The sequence below is a fragment of the Petromyzon marinus genome, chromosome 39 (genome assembly GCF_048934315.1).
Source record: "Petromyzon marinus isolate PM22_M1 ecotype Great Lakes invasive population chromosome 39, UKy_Petmar_22M1.pri1.0, whole genome shotgun sequence".
Classification (NCBI taxonomy): domain Eukaryota; kingdom Metazoa; phylum Chordata; class Hyperoartia; order Petromyzontiformes; family Petromyzontidae; genus Petromyzon; species Petromyzon marinus.
The window spans coordinates 13848723-13868443 of NC_133705.1; the positions used below are offsets into that span (position 1 = coordinate 13848723).

General features: G+C 44.8%; 1 protein-coding gene across 6 annotated transcripts in view; it reads left to right on the forward strand.

Annotated features, from left to right (window-relative positions):
* The first annotated feature begins 882 nt into the window (after window positions 1-882).
* Window positions 883-19721, forward strand: part of LOC116950464 (ephrin type-B receptor 2-like) — a 140735-nt gene continuing 121896 nt past the window's right edge. For 2 of the 6 annotated variants that reach the window (XM_076072933.1, XM_076072934.1), the window contains exon 1: window positions 885-1421. In XM_076072933.1, the coding sequence (XP_075929048.1) occupies window positions 1370-1421 (52 nt within the window). In that variant the 5' untranslated portion in view covers window positions 885-1369. Of the gene's footprint in view, window positions 1422-19721 lie in introns of all 6 variants that reach the window. The other 4 variants (XM_076072932.1, XM_032968237.2, XM_032968238.2 and 1 more) reach the window with 4 other exon arrangements.

A 19721-nucleotide genomic window follows, 5' to 3' on the forward strand; every position in this document is an offset into this window, starting at 1 on the left:
AATTCGAGCAACGCTTCTATTTTACAAGAGAGCCTGGATAACATGGCACGTGCACTACACAACCAGTAATTTGACCGTGTGTGTGCGTGTGTGAACATGTATGACGGGCAACTAGGCAGGGTACAAATCACACGTGTTTAGTAATTTGGCTGAAATATGATCCCCATTTTTTATTACAATGTTTCATGGTGTAAATGCGTGGCATTTTTCCTCCAGATTGTGTTTTCTTTTCCCGCAGCGTAATACATGCAATGTAAACACAGCAACGATAAATAAAGTTTCAACATTGTTGGCAACTTCTGCAATTCACACCAACCAGGCCCTGTTGGTGTACCTGCCCTGCCTTAAAAATAAACTCTTTTTTTTGCTAAACTTTCAGCCGTTTAGCAATAAAGGGGGGGCAGAAGAAAACTTATATTCACACACACACACCTCAGTGTTTCCACGGGTAAATTAAATGCTGGCGTGTGGCCAATTAGCGCGTCATCGGCTAAATAATTAGCGTTTGTGGCTGAAATCGCGTGTAGGACTTTTAATGTGTGTGTGCCTTGTGTCTCCAGTGTAACTAGCTTGACTTGTCCCATCGTGTTGCGGCAAATCATGTTAGATTCGACTAGTTCGACATACTTCCTCTATAATGTTATGGCATGCGGGCAGCACGGTGGTACGGTGCGTTTGGCCGTACGGTGGCTTTGTGAACATTGTAATCTATTGCGCATGATTGTGCTTGGGAAATGATGGTGTGGACTGTACGGCAAAGCAGCTACCCCCCCCCCATCTCAACCCAACCACCCAGAATCACCTCCACTCAGTGTGCCCTTCCCCCAATACCACAACCACAAAACAGCGCCACAGCGAACAGGAACGCCACCAACCCACCCACTCACCAACCCACCCACCGACCTACCCCCTATTGGACGTTTTTACAGCGGTATAGCCAGTAGCATCCAACCCCCATCTCTCAAACAACACCCACCAACCTCATCAACCATCCCTCCCCCGCTCCCACTCCCACCGCCAAACCTCTGCTCCCTCCCTGGTAGGCGGAGTAGACCACTTCTGAGCAGTGTCTCGCCTCCGTAGAGAGCACACAACTGAAAGGGAGGTCGTCTGTGCGGAGAGAGCAAGAGAGAGAGAGTAGAGCGCTTGGTGGCTGGATGAGTTAGGAGGGGAGGGGAGAGTTGTGGAGTGGGCAGGCATGGTCCGCGATTGAAGCGCTTCCACAACCACCACTACGAACTGCGTGGCTGTTGCTGTTGCTGCTGCATCACCGGAGAAAGACACTGACGCGCGACGGGATTACTCTCGTTAGGGGGACCAACTTACATGCGCGGCAAGCCGGGCGACTGAACTGGACACGGGCAGAGCTATGGACTACCTTTTGCTGTTCCATTTTCTCATCGCCGTCGTCGCTCTCGAAGGTAAGGAACACGGGCGTCCATCCCGAACTCTTGCCGCTGTCATTGCCTCGCTCAGTGCCGCGGTGGTCACCGCTCGCTGCTGTCGGTGGGGTCAATAAATGATCGTGCGTGTGGGTTAGTTTAGCTTGGCAGATCAGCGATGCTTTCAAAGGCATGCTCTGACTGTTGGTGGGAGCAGCGGCACGCGTGCGTGCATTTCATATCTGTATGCGTGTACACACATTGCGTATGCCAGTAGGGCATGCTTTGACATGTGTGTGCCACCAACGTGTGTATAATGCAATAGTGGCCATCTAATATGCTGCTGCATGTCGACTGGCCAATGATGTGAGTAGGTGGGTGCATGTAGGAGAAACTTGTGATGCAACTGATCATATGCGCTCCAATTGATGCGATGATGCTTGTGCGCTCATACGTGCACACACTATTGTGTGTGCACGTATGCCAACGAAATCCATAACATGGGTACAGCCGTAGATAACGTTATACACAACCGTAAGTGCACGGCTGTTATCACGTACGGTCTCGTGGTGTACGATGGCTTTTTTATAATCCGAAACGCTTTTCTTTAAGCAGAGAGAGAGAGAAAATCACTCAAGCTAGCAGTGTTTAGAATGCAATGACGCTCAGATTCTGACAGCGGGTGGTTACTCTCACACGCACGCACCGAGAAACGAGCAGTAATCACTCTGCCCATAATCCATCGCTTAAAAGTTGATCAGATATCCAAAAGAAAACGCGCCAGGCAAATAGTAGATTAATTATGAACTTTTTAAATTGTATTTATTTTACACCTCGGATTCGTCATTTTTTAAACCACAGACGCGCAATGATGAAATAAAGCTTGTCCGGGACGAGAAGACGCCCTTGTCCGCTCCGCTGGAAGCTGTTATACATTCAGTGAGGCAGACGTGTGGTCTCTGGAATTGGATTGCCGCCGTTCATTGCCAGCGTAGACACGTGCACAAAGACACCGACAAAGATCCCCCTCAACCTCGCTGATAGGTTCTGTTGTGGAAAACTGTTGTTAGCGAGCACCTAACACCAACCACTAGATGACAAATACACAGACCCCCCCGTATAGCTTTAAACAGACTGTTGGGGCAAGTGCTGTTAGCGAACACCTATGAAGGCCGGAACGGTACACGAGGGGGTGGGTGGCCAGCACCACGCCCGACCGCCTTTGTCTTCCCCAGTGGCGATGTTTTTCTACACACCGCACCAGGTACTCATTTGAGGCTGAGTCGACCGAGGGGAGGTCCAGTACTGGTTCAGATAATCGTCACTGGTTGCTGGCCGTGAGCGGGAATCGAACTGGGGTCGCCGGGGTTCATAGCGCACCGCGCTAACCGCTACACACACACACGCGTAGCGATGCCGAGAGATAACGCGTCTGCCGTGTGTGTTACGTGTGGGCTGCACAAACAGTTGTGCATTAAGAATCACTTTAATACACACAATCACACGCGCAGAAAAATATGCTAAAGCGCACGAAATGAGCTTTTGAAAGTGGGACAAAGCGATAACCCATGGGGTGGGGGGGGGAAAGACTCGCGCGCTCTCTATGACGGAAGGATGCGAAATGAATGTGTATCCAGTGTAAGTGGCTGCTTGATTAAGGCCGATCTCGCAGGGATGATGGATGTAAGGGGGGCTATGTACCAACATCCAATGCGCCTTGATTTATTGCGAAGAGGAACACAGATGCCCACACCCCCCCGTAGACTTTCTAAGGCTGTAAGGTGGATGTGAAATTTGCGCCGTGTGCGATCCAGGCAAGTGGCAGCCAGCGGTTGCTTTGGGTTGTCACACGTCTCGGCAAAAAACAAATAACTAAATAACACATACGTGTGTGTGTGTGCCTGTATACCACGGGGGATAAGGAACGGGTTGGCTATTGCAGGGGGTAAATGGAGTGTTGGTGGTGATGGCTAAAGTGGACTATCCCAGTTTCTTGCTCGCGCGCACACTTAAAAAAAAACCCACGCCTTTATGTGTAATGTCGTGTCTTTAGCACGAATGTGTCCCGCTCAGAACGTAATTAATACGTATTTCTGTTTAAGCGTACTTCGTTAAAGGCCATGAAACCCGTCTGACGCAAAGCGGATATGTTGAATTTCATGCCTTCGTACGTTTCGCAAACGAACGGAGAGTTGGATGGATTTTTTTTTTAAAACGAGGCGTTATTGCGAGTTCTGAAAGGGTCCGGCGTGTGTGGGTTTCGGCGGGGTCACCGGAATAGGGGACCGCGTAGTGTGCTGCTTTTTACGTATTGTGCGGATCTCTGTGAAAACCCAATCCATTAAAACGGTTCATAAATAGTACACCGTTTTTTTGTATCTACCGACCATCAAACATATTGTTTATTTGATTAAGTATTGTGTGTGCCAGTGTTTTGTCCCTACTACTTGGCTGTCCTGAGTTTATTGCGTTTTCCTTGGCTTATACAAAAAAAAAGTATCACAGTTTTTCCATTCATAACAGGCAGTCATGAAAGTTTTGTAAATATACCAGATAGTTGAAGCCATTTCATGGTAGATTGTATATATATAGACCAGAAACATGGGAAATTATGTTGATATTGGGGTCTTAGCCGCCATGGGGACATTGAAGATCGAGAGCCTATCGCTTCGTTATTTTATTTTACTGAATTTTACAACACTGCAAACGATCATGTCAAAACAAACAATTTGAGACGAACTTAAGCTAAATGTTACATCAGTCTGAATCATCAATGATATTTTTTCTATATATATAAAGTACCTATACATTTATGTAGCTAATTAATGATGGCGAACCACATGTGTATGCTATGAAATTGTATGTCAAAACTGGCTTTAATCGTCTTTCAATGATTCGAGACTCTACCTTTGATATCCATTTATGCTTGATTTTTTTTTGTATTACATAAACTGTGTGATAGGGCAGATTTGTACTAATCAATGTAACGGGCAGTATTAATAATAGAAGAGACAGTGCCATATTAGAGACCTCCTTATGTTGGTCATTCCCTTTGACATTACCCAGTTAATGAGCAAGTGAGCAAAGATAATGAAACTGAGCTTAGAAAAATAATGAGATTGCATTTTCTACCAAAATGGAATCCGTTTTATGTGGCCGTTTCGCCGTAGTATTGAGTGATTAATTACACGGTTAGGAAATATGGATGCACTTTCTGCATATTTATAGGTGCGTTATTCAGAATTCAATATGAATATTTAAAAGTATTGGTTGAATTGCCAAATATCCATGACGGTGTTACCAAAAAAATGGTGTACTTGGGTTCTAGCTAGGCACTGCATGTGAATTACATTTCTGAAAATACTGTAACTGAGAATATAGTCTGCGTAATCGCATGGTTACATGCTTGTCACAGACGAACCTCTTTCGCATTGTTATGCAGCGCGCTGGACAGTATACAATCCTATAACATGTAGAACTTCAGACCGAATCTTTAAACAATTGCACTCGCCTATTAAGCTTAACAATACTCAGGTAAATATTACTAACTTAAACCATACGTAAAAATGTATCCCTATTTTAATATCTTCCAAAGTTGTACCCGCAATATACTGCATTACTATTTATATGCTGGCATTTCAAATAATTAGCTGCAACTTGGCATTTACACATTGTTCAGGGGAAAGCAAAAATGTGCCACTACATTTGTGCATTGTTTAAAATGTACAGTTCCACGAATAATTATTGTTTAATTGGCCAGAAAATCACATTGAGTCCCGATACTCTTTTTCAGGAGGGTCCTGCCCTGCCATGTTCGGCCAACGTCAATTATAATGGAATACTCCGTGTGTTATGTGTCTGTCCAAACGCTGTCTGTCTGTTTCTGTGCGTCTGTGCGTGTTAATACTAGTCTAATCCGTGTTTGTAGATGCATGACCTTAAATTCAAAGCAGCTCCCCCCTCGCTTCGGACTTTAGACGGGAGTTTCAGAATGCCCGCGCTGACAAACAGCCCATTGCCTCCGTAGCAGCAGCAGCAGCATTGAATTTACCTTCAAAGTTTCTGAATGTAGAGTAAACAAGCACTTTAAAAGCACATGGGACCCGATGTGCTTTGTGCACCTGAGCACATTGAGGTGGGGCCCTTCCACAATCCGCGAAACACACACGGAGAGAAAAGTAAATGTTGGCTTCAAAGCCATGGAATTGTTTACTAACGTGTTGCGTTGGAGGCGAAAACAGCCAGCCAGCAGGAGCAGTTTGCTGACCGCTTAATCCCGGCACATTACATTACGCAGAATAAGCCGTGGAGTTTGCTGCGCTTTAATTACTCGGGGGCCCATTTCATTTTTTTCCACGCCTAATTGCAGACGTATATTTTTTTTAATGCCTGCGAAGAATTGCTGTAAAGTGAACCCAAAAAAAACCTGAAGGTGAAACGGCAAAACTTTAAGCGTGACAGCTATGTGGGATTACACACGGGGAGAAAAAAAGAATACGGGGTGTAAATTCCCACGCGAGTTAATTAAGGTGTTGTAAATGCGCGTCTAATTTTTTTTTACCTTCTGAACGCGTCCTGCGGTGGGGGTGAATTCTTTTTTTTGGGCCCTGCCAATTTCTCTATTGATTTGTTTGACTGTGACGAACCACAGTACAAACAGTTTTAGCTGAGAGGGCCCACCAGCGGTTCAATTGTGTGAATGCGTGGAGTGTGAAGTGGGAGGGGGGAAGGCAATGCAAAGTGCAGGCTGTGGTCCTGATTTGAGTACATTTCGTGAGTGGGTTTGTCACTCCCTGAGTGCCGAGTTGTGCACACACGCGACGCGACGCCGGGCAGCATTGCAAAGGGGATACGCGACCTGGAACCAAAAATAGCCCGATCTTTTCTGATATTGCCCCAAACTTTTATCATAGTTATCCCTGTCAATTGATGTTTCACCACTTTAAGGGAACAAAAATAAATGTAACTTCCATTTTTTTTAAATCAAAGTCATTTCATTTTGTATATTATCCTTGCAGTACAGTCTCACATCTTTAAACACATATATAAAAAGCAATAAGCTGCCAAATGTTCCAAATAGGAAACTATGCAGTAAAATATAATAGCACACTGGGTCGTAACAATTAAAAGATAACAATATAATATCACCGTTTTTGTAAGTTACGTAATTTCTCTAAGACACATGACAGCCTGGCTTTTACAAATAACGCCATATTTTATGCTGTTGTAATTAACGTAATACACACATTTTGGTAATTCATCACGTAAATTGGGGGGTAGCTGCAGGAATTAAAGCTTCAATCCTTGCGCAAAATCGACTAACATTGTGAATGCGTCTGTGCGCGTGTATATATCCGCACAATATTAAAGTAGTTTTTTTTACTGCCACACTGAGTTTCAAGCACAGGCCTGTCTGATAATTTTTGACCAATTCCTTTTGAATCTTAAATAATATATATCTGCGTGAGAAACAAAACAGAGAAAACGCATTCTTACAAGGGGAGAACACTCATAAACGCATACATAGATTGCTTGACAAGTACTGTACTTCGTGTTTACGGGCATACTAAACTGTAATATCAATTGAACTTCCGCAAATAATTAGAGATTTGAAGCTTTCGTGACTGCAAGGATTCATACTCTTTGGTTTTATTCGGTAAAGTCACGTAGGTAAAACAAATTAAAATAGAATAAAATCAACAATTGAAACACGACGTTTCCGGAGGCAACGCAAGCTTGGTGCAGCGATTTTGGCTGTGACTGGTCCCACCTGAAGACGGAAGCTTGCGTTGCCTCCGAAACGTCGTGTTGTAATTGTTTATTCTATTTTAATTTGTTTCACCTACGTGACTTCCGCAAAATAAGTATGCGATAAATTATTGTAACTGTCGATGCCTCACGAGGCAGCTATTTCTCTTGGAAGCCCCACTCCACAGAAAAGCCAAAACTGCTTTCTCAATTTCCTGGGCCTATTTGAGAAGTGTGCCACCCGTCATATTTCTACTTCGTGCAGCGTTGCGCTTCATGAGCCGGGACAATTGTTATTGTGCCTCCCTCCTGCAAGGCGACCGTCAGCCCAGTGGTGCTTATCATACAAAGTCTCCTTGGCAGGTGACAGCCCCAAAGAACATTACTTAGTCCTTGCTCTGTCGCCACTGAGCTGTGTGCTCGCCTCAACGTTCGCTTTTTTTTTTGTTTTGCCCTGTCCCACATCTGCTCTTTTGGTGAGGCCAACTCTTTAGATGCGCACGCTATCTAAAAGCACTCCCACGCGTTTTGTTACAAAACACAGCGGTGGCTCCATTCTTTGCGCGCTTAAATACAGACGGAGATATTTCTCCGTCTCTTTGAACGTTTCTTCATTTTGCGATGACGTCTTGGGTTTTTTTTTTGGTGGCTGTGTGTTTAAAAAAATAAAACGGCTCTTGCAAATTAATTCGCACATATATATTAACAAGAAGTGGTCGCAAAATAGACAAAGCAGTCGCAATTCAAAGCAAGAAGTTCATAAAGAATTGCTGATCAATGTGCTACGCATTGCTTTGTTGTAATAGCTGAAGTTATTAACCCAATGAGCTTGAGTTAAACTTTGTTTTTATTTCCCGAACAACTAATTTAGGTGCTCCCGTAGGTTTCTGACAATTATTTGAAATGTTGCGAGCCCACAGTATCTTCTTAATAAGAGTAGCAGATTACACACATTGGTATGTTAGTGTATACTCTATGGTATGACTCCTGTTAACTGTGGTGATATAGGTGCACAGTGATTGTGGATGCGATTATCCACGACATAACCCGCCAATGTACTCCCCTTATCCATGAATAAATTGTGGATAACTAGAAGCTATTCCACAATGCAAAATTGGAAAAACCGCAGATGGTCATGGATTAAGAAAAAATATATGATCGTGGAGAATAGCAGTTTTCCTACATTCTGCAACGGTAATTTGACGCCTGAGTTAATTTCCCCAGTTTCGAGTGGGTTTTGTATTTTCCGATGACTTTTTAAACCATACTCACTCTACGACGGGAAAAATACGGTCGACTCGCGCACACCACTGTATTAGGGCCATCGGTGGAGCTGAGCATGACGTCCAGTGCTCATTACTCAACCACGGTGGCACCGACTTAAAATAAATAAATATATACTTTTTTTTACGCGTCCTAAGTGGCATTTCAACTCTTTGGATGTTTGATGTGCGTACATTCAAGATCCGGCAGCTTCCTACGTGCGATGGAAACATAAGTGGGCCAAACAGTGTTCTTAAATGCTGTTGTCGGAATCGTGCAAGTGCTAAATGCTCGACGTATGGGCTCTTCAGATCCCTGGGTCAAGCAATTTCAGCTGGTTGAAGTATCTATACAGCACAAAGTATACTTGTGGATTATTTGTATGTGTTTAACATTCAAACTGTGGTCTTATTTCAAGTGGATCTACAGAAATGAGAGGTGCTGAAAAAAAAACAAGTGCATCAGCACTAAGGGCACACTCGTTGTGTGTATATATTTAAAAATTTATCGTGTAGTTTCGTTATTAGTACGGCAATTGATTGCAGCAGAGAACACCTGTCCAGATGTGTTTCATTGAAAGCAAAGGTAGATTTCAAGAGACACGTAATCAGTAACGTGTGCTTGCGATGTGTTATTTATTTATACAGTGCATCATTATCGTGTGTAGGCTTCAGTGAAAGGAAATACAAATATATGTATACATTGCTTCGATATATTCCAGTGATTTATAAATCAATTTGCGTCTGCAACAAATGTCCCATTCACTTGGATAACCTTATTGCCTTGCTCCACATTTCCTTTTTAGAAAACTATCAAATATTTTTTTTAACCCACTTCCTCACCTGATATTTTAATTAATTTACGCTTCATTCGAAAGACGAAAAATGTAGGATGTTGAAATTGTGGGTATGCCTCGTCCGTTCCCCCATCTCATGGCTGTTATATTCTCAGCAATTGTGCAGACTGCCAAAAAAACTTAAGCACCTACCGATCGCTGAATAGCATAGCCTCCTTCACTTGATAACATAATGTAAGTTGAGTTGTGTTTGTAAACAGATAAAAAAATTACAGCCCTTGGAAATTAGTGGATTGCATTAGGGGCGCCGAGGTGGCAAGATGTTAACTACCTTGCCTGTTATACGGGAGGTCGTGGGTTCATTCCCGACCCTGACGCCTGCACATTTGGAGTGTGCCTGTCTCTCTCCCTGCTGTCGCGTGGATTTTCATTTGTGTGCCGTTTTTGTTCCTCCACATTTAGAAACATACCTTTTGAGTGTGTGGCTGCCATACATGTCCGCGTGATAAGCCACTTCGTTGAGCTATCATTTGTGGTCAGGTTGCTTTTTTTTAAATCGGCCTTACCTGGTAAAAACAAATAGTTGTAGTAAAAAATAGTACTTTACCAGACTATCCTCACCAAGGCCGTACTACTGTAGTGAGCTTTCCCCGTATTTTTTCATTTAACCACCAGGAAAGGCGTCCCCACTGGAACTAGTTCAGCTTTGTGCACACGGCGCTAAAACACACACAGATCCATAGGTCCTCGTTCACGCTCGGTGCTTGAGTGTGAGTGTTGTGCGTATTTTCTTTACCCTCATTTGTGCGTGCCCGTGAATTATCAGGCTAAGGATGGGGGGGGGGAGGGGTGAGTGACACAGCAAGACACAACAATGAGCCCGTTTTGTCTAATTTGCTGAGCCGAGGAATTCCCTGCTCACACACCAGGCCATGAATGCTTCTCCCCCGGACCTCACATTGTGCCCGAGCGGAGGCTGAAATATATAAATAAAGTTGCCATGTTTCCATAGGGTGATGGTCCCGGTGGGGGGTGTGGTCGCGATAAATCCTCGGTAAAATAATTAAGGCATTAGCTGTAGCGCAGGTCACCAATTTATGGAATAGGAGCAGGATGAAATGAACTGCTACTGCACGTGATATGTGTAATCCAAAAAATAATAGGGGCCGTATGCACTTTATTGCTAATCTCTAATTAATTCGTGTAAAATTGCGCAGCTTATGCATTTTAATGGCTCAGATTGGTGGCGGTATATGTTTTTTTTTTTATATATATATAAGTCTCGTTTATTCACCCTTCTGTTTTACTTTTAAAGCTGTGTTGCTCTTTACGCCACTGAGTATCGGCCCACATACCTTTGAGTCACACTCCGTGCACTAGCTATTGATTAGGTCTGCCAGCAGTGATATATGTTTCTGGTGGTATTCACAGTAATAACTATAATCGCGAGCTGCATGCGTAATACAACATTGCACGTGACGTTCAAACGACTTTTGCAAAGCCTATGATGATGAGCTTTCAGCTGGAGCGAGCTCGTTGGCCCCAAGTTATTTTACGACACATCAAGGTGAAAATGATGGACACGGTTTAAAATGCTGACAAAGTATGTGCATGAGCGTGTGTGGGGGGAGGTTTTTTTTTTTGACTGAAAATTCCACATCGATAAGCAGGTGTGCATTGTCACTGTTTATTACAGCTGCATAAAAAGAGGGGGGATGATGCGTCCTTTGTGATGTAAGCGTACCGAGTGAACGAGTGCCATCGGTAATGATATACCAATCCAAACTTCAAATAATCGCAACACAATGCCCCGCGCTGGCAAGTTGGGACAGCGGTGTAGCATTGTGGGAGAGAACAAAAAACAAATCAAATCTGGGTGTGCAAATGGACACACTTTTACAGCATTGTGGCAATGCTCAAATGCCAACGATTGCTGCTTTCCAAGATTTTTGTTTCGCAAATTAGTGGATGGTTTTCGCGCAGGATGACGATGAGTGATGCCAACAACATTAATGGTCTCCCCCCCCCCCCCCCCCCTCGTGAAAAGTTTGCGCGGTGGTGAAAATTGAAATAGTTGCCGAAAGTTAAGATAAAACACCGGCATTTTCTTGGCACACGTTGAGATGAAAAAACATGGTTATATATGACGCAGATAACACTTGCTAAATAATAATAGTAGTAACAAATTCAGAAAAAAACGTGGAGAAAGAAACCTGCCTGGAATTACATTGAGACATAGAATAAGGAACACGTAGATTTAGAGAATAGAGAGAGGTTAATAAAATGATTCACGCTGTTAAAGGAAAGGAACTTGGCTTCGGCAAGACTTGTCGCTGAAAGGAACTATGGCTGCCCGTCAAGAACAATAACAAGGAATAAAATCCGTTCGAGAGTACCTACAACGTGGAGTTGGAGCGATGAAATCATTAAATGTGGATCATTACATGGCAGGCTATTGTGATATGGATGGAGGGTTGGGGGAGCCTTCATCAAGCAGGGGATTGATTGTGGCTAACGATGATGATAGTAATACTTGACCTGAATACTAACCTCGTGCCTAGAATATTTGACTCACGATTGGCATGTTGTGAGGGGTAAATAAAAATAGTACCACTTTGTAGGAAGTTCAGAGACTCGGTCATATCACAGGAATGTGGAATTTCACAATAATTCTTCACCACTGACTCAGCACGGAGACACCACTGGTATTGCATGAAACCAGTCTCGTCCCTAATGATGTAACAACTGCCAAAGTGAACTTTACGATGGACTCTAAAGATGTCTGTATACTACCCGGCAGATGCTGACTTCATATATAATTTATTATGCAGTTAAGCGTTAGCTGCGTACGGGGATTCGGCAGTGTGTGCATGGATTGTGTGCATCGAACTGGCCAGCTTGGGTGTACAGATGTCAGCTGTTTCACGCTGAGCCCGCAGTAAACAAAGACATCGCTGGCGGTGCTCGTGCCTGGAAACGGCCGCACACGTGCATGGCATTGCCCGCGTGTGAGCATCGTCCGGCAGATTTGGCTTTGTGCTTTCGTCGCTAGCTGCGAAAGCAATTAGTTATGCAGGCGCATTGCAGCCTGGTGGCGCTGTGGTCCGAACTGCTGACTCGTACTCAAAAAGGCTTCCAGTTGAAATCACAACTGTATAGGCCACAGGCGGGGTTGTTTTGCCCAATCATCCCCGGGGGGGTGGGGGTCAGTAAAATTGGTACTCACTTTCTAGGAGGCGACGAGTGGCCATCCCACGGACATACTGGTGCCTGCCACAGGAATAAGGAATTGTACTTAAACACTCAGGTCCACCAGAGTCGATCCGATGCCTATTTAAGCTGACAGACACTTTTGTTTTGGCTTTGCCCAGAGAGGATCGACTTTATATAGTCATACCCTTCACCTTTGGGGATCGAGTGTTATCAAGTCTACCCAAGTGCGAAGAAAATGTGTTATATATTTAACAAGAAAACGGATAGAATACTACGGTTGATTATGGATCGCGGCACACAGTGTAAGCAATTAAATTACGATATTAGAAGTCGTAAATAACGTTAGTTTATAACTATGTAATAACGTATTCATTATTTTCCTTAGACAGAAACACACGCTGGCAGAGTTGAAGTTTTAATGATGAGCATCGGCATAATGGCTAGGCTATATTGAAACTACAGAGATTATAGAACAACATATCACCATTGGTTTATTTGGAGAAAGCAATCACGTTGTGATTTCCGTCCTGTTAATAAGGCATTGTTTATCCCGCAGTTTTATTTAATTGGTATTTGCAACAGGAAAAATCCAGTTGAGAATATTGTCAGAATTCACAAAATTAGTCATTTTAACTGATAGCCATAAATCTCACCCGTATGCCATCAGTGGGTTCGAGAACAGAGCGTCCTATTGAGAGGCGGCATTTAACGTAAGGCTTTGGCACGTTTCAAAGTGCGCTAAGTGTTCCCTGTTCGAGCCCCATGCAGTGTAGAAAATGAGCGTGAAATGTGGGACACACCCAGCAATCCACCCCCTTTTGACCAGCGGACGTGCAGACGGACAATACGCAAAGCGTGTGGGCGCACAATCACAATACGCCCGCGTCGATAACGAACGCGCGACCCGGTCGCTCATTCCCAATCGGTGGCCAGGATCCAGCGCAGGAGATCTCACAATCCCGTGACTGGGACACTCTGTTCTCTCGGTACGGGGGATGACCACTGCGCTGAATTCCCCCAACACAACCACCCAACCACCGGCGACAAAAGGCAGGCTTCACTGCCCGCGCAGCTCTGCCCCCCGTTGCGTTTCACGTCGACGTTCGAACCTCTCGCTCCACGTGGGCGAGGGAGCTTCTTGGGCCCTTCGGGGAGGCTGATTGGATCAGCCCGCGTAGTCTCCGTGCGGTAGGCTGGCCTAGCGTCAACACGTTCAGCAGCGGTTGGCAACATCGTTGCAGCTGCTTCATTCAATTCCTCCTGAAGGAGCACACCCCCCCCCAGACCCAACCAGCACATTGACATCGCGAGCGAACAATGAGCAAAACAGTGCACATCGGGGGGTGGGGGAGTACTCCTTTGCTTTTGTTGAACGCGGAGGGATGATTAGCCGAGACAACCGCTGGTCTGATGTTTGCACTGAGAAGTCTTACATCGCCAACAGCAACCACCCCGCCAGATAACATCACGGTACAGAACATGGCCCATCAACCTTTCAGAGATGACAGCACACGTTCCAGTGCGAGGGAAATTAACGGGACATTCATCATTATTTGGGTGAACTGACCTCCGCCATTGGGTTATTTAATTTTTACCTGTGGGCCAACTTCCAAAGCAGATGATCTTGACAAATGTATCAATTAGAGCCTTATGCGAGCAATGATTTGCACCCTCAATGAATTGATTTTGTTTAATGTATGTACCTCATTCAATGGACGGTGGTTAGTTATGGCTTGTGCGAGTAGAGTTATGCTCGTTTAGATATGTGATTTTTGATATAAAGTACGTACTTTCATAATCATTAAAGCGCCAAGGTAGAATGACCCTTGTGCAGTGACTTTGTAAATTATCCTTGCTGCACTTTTTGGGGCGGTTCTCTATTGCGTGTTATTGTCACACTTTCACCGATACAAATAATTATAGTTTACACATGAAGCCGTTTTGTAAGCAAATCCCGCCATTGCCGACTGCAGATTGTAGCACTGTTCGCAAGTTATCCCGTGCGCTGGTTAAACCACTGTGTGTGCGCGAAAAATCTGGAACTAATCGCACGCTGCCAAGCAACTCTTTACAATGCTCTGTTCATATTGACTGCAGTAGTTGTTGTTAAACATGCCGGTGCTGTGATTATATCTGAGAGCTCTTCACGTCTGCCGTAATTAAATATGCGTTCTGTGCGCGTTGTGCACATCATCAAGAGAGTCGCGGTATGCATTGGTGGTGGAGCAAATGTGTTTTTTTGTATCAACGACTATTACCGCACTATATTACTACCTCGATGACATACGTTCAATTCCTGGCCTCGTATAATACGAGTGCCAGTTTTGTATCCGAACCCAGCGTGTGTTTCCAGGATCCCAACGCTCTGTTTAACGCCAGCCTGAACTGAACTCGCGCGAACTCCAGCATTATGGAAGATAAATGTGCTTTGCTTCCCTTAATAGGTGCTCACTAACAGCACTTGTTATAGAGGGGGTAGAGGTTGTTTATGTTTCTAAAAGCGTCTGTATTTCCGGTACAAATGCTTTATTTCACTGTATTCTTTCCAGCTGTGTCAAAGGCAACGAGTTTATATGCTGTGTATACATTATATCCGACCAGAGCAATGCCATGAGCGCACTTCTTAGGAGGCTGAAAACGTTTTAAAAAATTGTGGTCATAATTTCAGTTACCACCTATGCATGGGCGTTGGACATGTATGTGTGGGGTCATGCATGTGCGTTTATACCTTCGTGTCGTGTGTGTGTACATTTATTCTTGCTGATGTGAGCAGAGCTATGCGTTTGTGCGTGTTTGTGTGCGCACACACAAAGACAAAGATCCCCCGTATAGCCTGTAACAGACTGTTGTGGCAAGTGCTTTTAGCGAGCATCTATGAAGGTCGGCACGGCACACGAGGGGGTGGGTGGCTAGCACCCCGCCCGACCGCCTTTGTCTCCCTAGTGGCGATGTTTACACGCCACACCAGGTACTCATTTCAGGCTGAGTCGACCTAGGGAGGCCCAGGACCGGTTAAGATAATCGTCACTGATGTTGGTGGCCGTGAGCGGGAATCGAACTCGGGTCGCCGGGTTCGTAGTGCAACCCCCCCACCCCCCCCCCCCCCCCCCCCACATATAGATACGTTTTTGTGCACGCATTCATCCGTGTGAGTGTACGCATTTATGAGCGTGCACACATTTGAGTTACGTTGGGCGGAGGCGTCAACGGGGTACGCGCATGTGGGCTAAGATAAGAATGTGCCATTGGCGAGCGGAACAATGGCATGCACGTCTGCGACGGCGTTATGAGTTTTTTTTCGTGAATGGAACGGGGTCACCGATTGGACATCGTTCGTCCGCATGCAAAAACCCCGTTAATGTCGGGGCCCTTTGTGCGTCGCGGGCGAAATGCGGTCGCTGTAAGAAAGCGGCAGACGCGGCCGCATGGAGAGTTCCACTCTTTGGCCGTGGCCACTGAAATGTGTCTGCAAGTATGGGGATCCACCCAGAAGATTTTGCTTGTTACACATTTTGGATTTGAAAACAATAAAATCTGAACTTTACCTTTCAAAGTGCGAACGGTTCCCCGGTGGGCAAGCGGCGAAAAGGACATTTTCATGCAGATAAATTGTATTAATTAAATTTTATACATATGAAAAAAAACCGGAGAACTTTGCTGATGTAAAAGAGCAAGAGCCTAGAGTTGAGAATCATGCTGTTTTGCAGAGACATGGTGTACAGAAAATAGCCATGCATGTCGCTTGATTTGACAGATTCAAGTCTCTTGAAGGGTGATAATGGTGAGCTAGAGAACAGAAACAGACAGTATTGGCCCTGAAAATGTATTTACACCGAGTTATTTTTTTCCCTGCGTGCCAAGCTATGCATGAACCCGGCATATATTGCAGAGAATATAGTAGTGCCGTGTAGTTTTGTTATGTTTTATTACGTGGGAGAGAGTAAGAAAAATGGGCTCATTTCGTGCGGATCATTAATTTATTTTGGATTCTATTACAGCCCTTTATATATTCGAGGCCGCCTTGTTGAAACAACATTACACGTCTTGCCATCTTTTATGTTAACAAGTGTGTATCCACAGCGCCGTCCGCCAACGCAAGTTGATTCTCCTTGCTCCGACGAGCAGTAGGCCCGGAGCGCGCGTCTTCATTGGCGCCGCCGTGAACGTGTTGTGGAAATTCCACATTTCCATGGCGCGGGGGGGGGGGGAGGCCTGTTGTTTATCCATGCGTCGACCACTATTGACTGGTTACAAATTGGTCTCTTATGTGCGCTGTACATATATATTGCGTGTATGTTTATAACCTCGAATAGAGATGTAATCGTGCCATCGTATCTTCAAACACCTGGTTTTTTTTCCAAGGAATCAAGCCCGCGGGGGTGGGGGGGGGGACATTTTAAAACGGTCGTCTTGTCGAGCCCTTTGTGCTGTGTCCCCTGTGCTTGTATCGCGTGGTAGTGTACGCGCACAGTCCAGTATATAGCAGACGTGTGTATAGGTGAATAGTATGAGCCGATAGGCCTGGGAAGGTGAGCGAGTCGAAGTGTGTCTCCCTTAACAAATGAGAATGGGATGGCGTTTCCTTCTTTGGGACTGCTTTTTGTGTTTCGTTCGCCGACCTTCCCACCCGCACCTCCGATGAGCACAGTTTTCGGCTCCGTACGGTGCGGTGGAAGTTCAACGTGCATGCATTTGTGGCCCGAATAAAATGGTGGCAATGCCACCAGAGAGCGACTTTGTGTTGTTTATTGTAGCAGTCGTTTGTATAAAGCAGCACGTGTACATGCAGTATATATACACACAAATATATTTTCATCTGTTCCTCGGCAAATGTTGATTATATAACCTCATGCATATCTAGAGAACAACACTTAAAAAATATTTCAAATTTTCATAACCACCACAGTGAATCTTTTATAATTTGAATATTTTGCACGTTACTACATATAGTCGCATGCATCAATATCACCACGTCCATGAATATTGTCAGGGCAACAAATGAACCTGTGATATAACTAATGAGATTATAGTTTTTTGCATGTTGCCTAATAATGTCCGGCGATTGTAAAAAAAATATATACTCAAACTATGTACCGATGGATTTTGTGGACATTCTTAGGCAGTGCTAAAATCAACCATTATTCGACTTGGAAAAATATTTTATTTTATTTTGGTGATGAAGATAATCATGAAAGCAGTGGCTGAACTGCCTATAAGCTCACCATTTTTTCTGCCAAGGCCAAAGTTCACTTGTTTAACGTCTCGGGTTGGACCCCAGTGGCGTAAGGAGATCCGCTAAATCGCGAAGTTTCCTGTTGGAATGGCTTAGAATGTACTGCGCGTGCGTGCACGCGTGTGTGCATGGCTGGGGGGTGGCGTAGTGGTTAGGGGTTACCGCGCTGCGCTATGAACCCCGCAAACCCGAGTTCGATTTCCGCTCTCGGCCAACATCAGTGGCGAATATCTAAAGCAGTTTTGGGCCTCACCTAGGTCAACTCCGTCTAAAAATGAATACCCGTTGCAGTGTGTAAACATCAGCACCGGGAAGACCAAGATGGATGGGCAAGGTGCTTGGACACACAATCTCCTTGTCAGCCTTCAGATCTGTTCACTCATTGGACTTGCCCCAAAACGGCCTTTGGTAGGCTCTACGGTGGGATTGTTATCTTGCGTCCAGAGTGGGAAGGAGTGGTGGCGCAGTGATTGATGCTCTTTGCCTCTACTGCTAAATTGTTTGTGCGCATCTTTCGCACCATACGTAGCCAGCCGTGCTAATCGGAGCTGCATTCGACTGCTTAAAATGAGTAACTGTACTTGGTTTAGGGGGTAAATGTCAGCCTGAGTTGGGTACCTGCTACAAGCGGTGATCACCATGATCGAGAGCAGTGGTTCTTAAACTTTACTGCAGCCTGGCACCCCTTTGGTTCTCAATGGAAAAACGAATATATAATGTTTATAAGTACAGAGGGTTTGATGAAACAAAAGTAGTCGTTCTTACGTGTCCGTGCTTAATTTGTGTTTCGATTATTTACCTTCTAAAAAAAATCTGGGCCTTGTCTCGCACCCCCAGAAAAAGGGCATCTCGCATCCCCAGGGGGTTGGTTATTCACATCAGGGGTAAGAACCGTCGGCCGTTTTGGCCGCCGGAGTCGAAGCGGTTCCTGACACACGTGTGTATGTTCCCCCATCACTCGTTAACCAGCCCCAGACCCCTGCGAGTAACGATGTTAATCCCAAGAACGTGCGCCGACTGCAAAATAGCACCGTCTAAATTTGTGCCTGTGTGTGTGTTTACACCGTGTATAATTTCATACATCGCAGTCGAGTGCTCCAAAATATACTCCTGCGTAGGTTTTTTTTGTTTTGCGGTATTGCTGTATAATCTCTCCAGTGTTGCTTTGGGTTGTACCGTGTGTTTGTTATTTGTCTCTGCACGGGGGGGAGTGCTTCTTCTCACATGTCTGAAGAAGAAGAAGAAGAATCTACCCCCCCCCCCCCCACATGTGGAGCGCGAGGTTGGACATCGCGCCACGCAACCCGGAAAACACATTGCGGAGCTTACAGCACAACCGCGAAAACCTACTGAGCAATATACTAGTAATGTATATCCTTATTATAGCAACCTTTTTCATTGTGTTTGCTTTCTTATAAGAATATTCTGGTTGTGATGTGTAGACCACAGCATAACACAAATAGCAAGTATATTTTTAGCTCTTTCGGTAAAGTCACGTTGAAGGGAAACAATAAAATAATAATATATATAAAACAATATTGTTATATATATTATTTATATAGTTTTATATATATTATTTTATTGTTTCCCTTCAACGTGACTTTACCGAAAGAGCTAAGAATATGAATTACTGCAGTCACGAAAGCTTTAAATCACAAATAGCAAGTGTTTAGCATCTGCTTCCTAAGTACGAGATCTCTTCGTTACATAAAACAGTATTATTGCTTACAAAAAAAAAAACATTCTTATTGCAATTTTCACGTACGCTCAAATTGGCCGCTTTATTCAGTAAAGTCAAAGCAAATGAAAGCGGGAGCGGAGTCTATTCGCTCGCGATGCAGACGCGAGCGAATAGACCCACGACGGGGCCACATGGCCGCACCTAACAGCTGCGCTGCATTAAATATTGCTCGTAAGCTTCAGTAGCTGCACGGTAATCAGCAGCCTCTGCTTGACGTCCCTGGAGTCCAGTGTCTCTGTCAGTGGCTCCATCTGAGCCCCAGGCGGTGGGGTGTCCCTCTATATTAGCACCGTATAGGATCCTCCGCGTAGCTCTTTGACAGCACGATTTTTTTTTTTTTTGCCA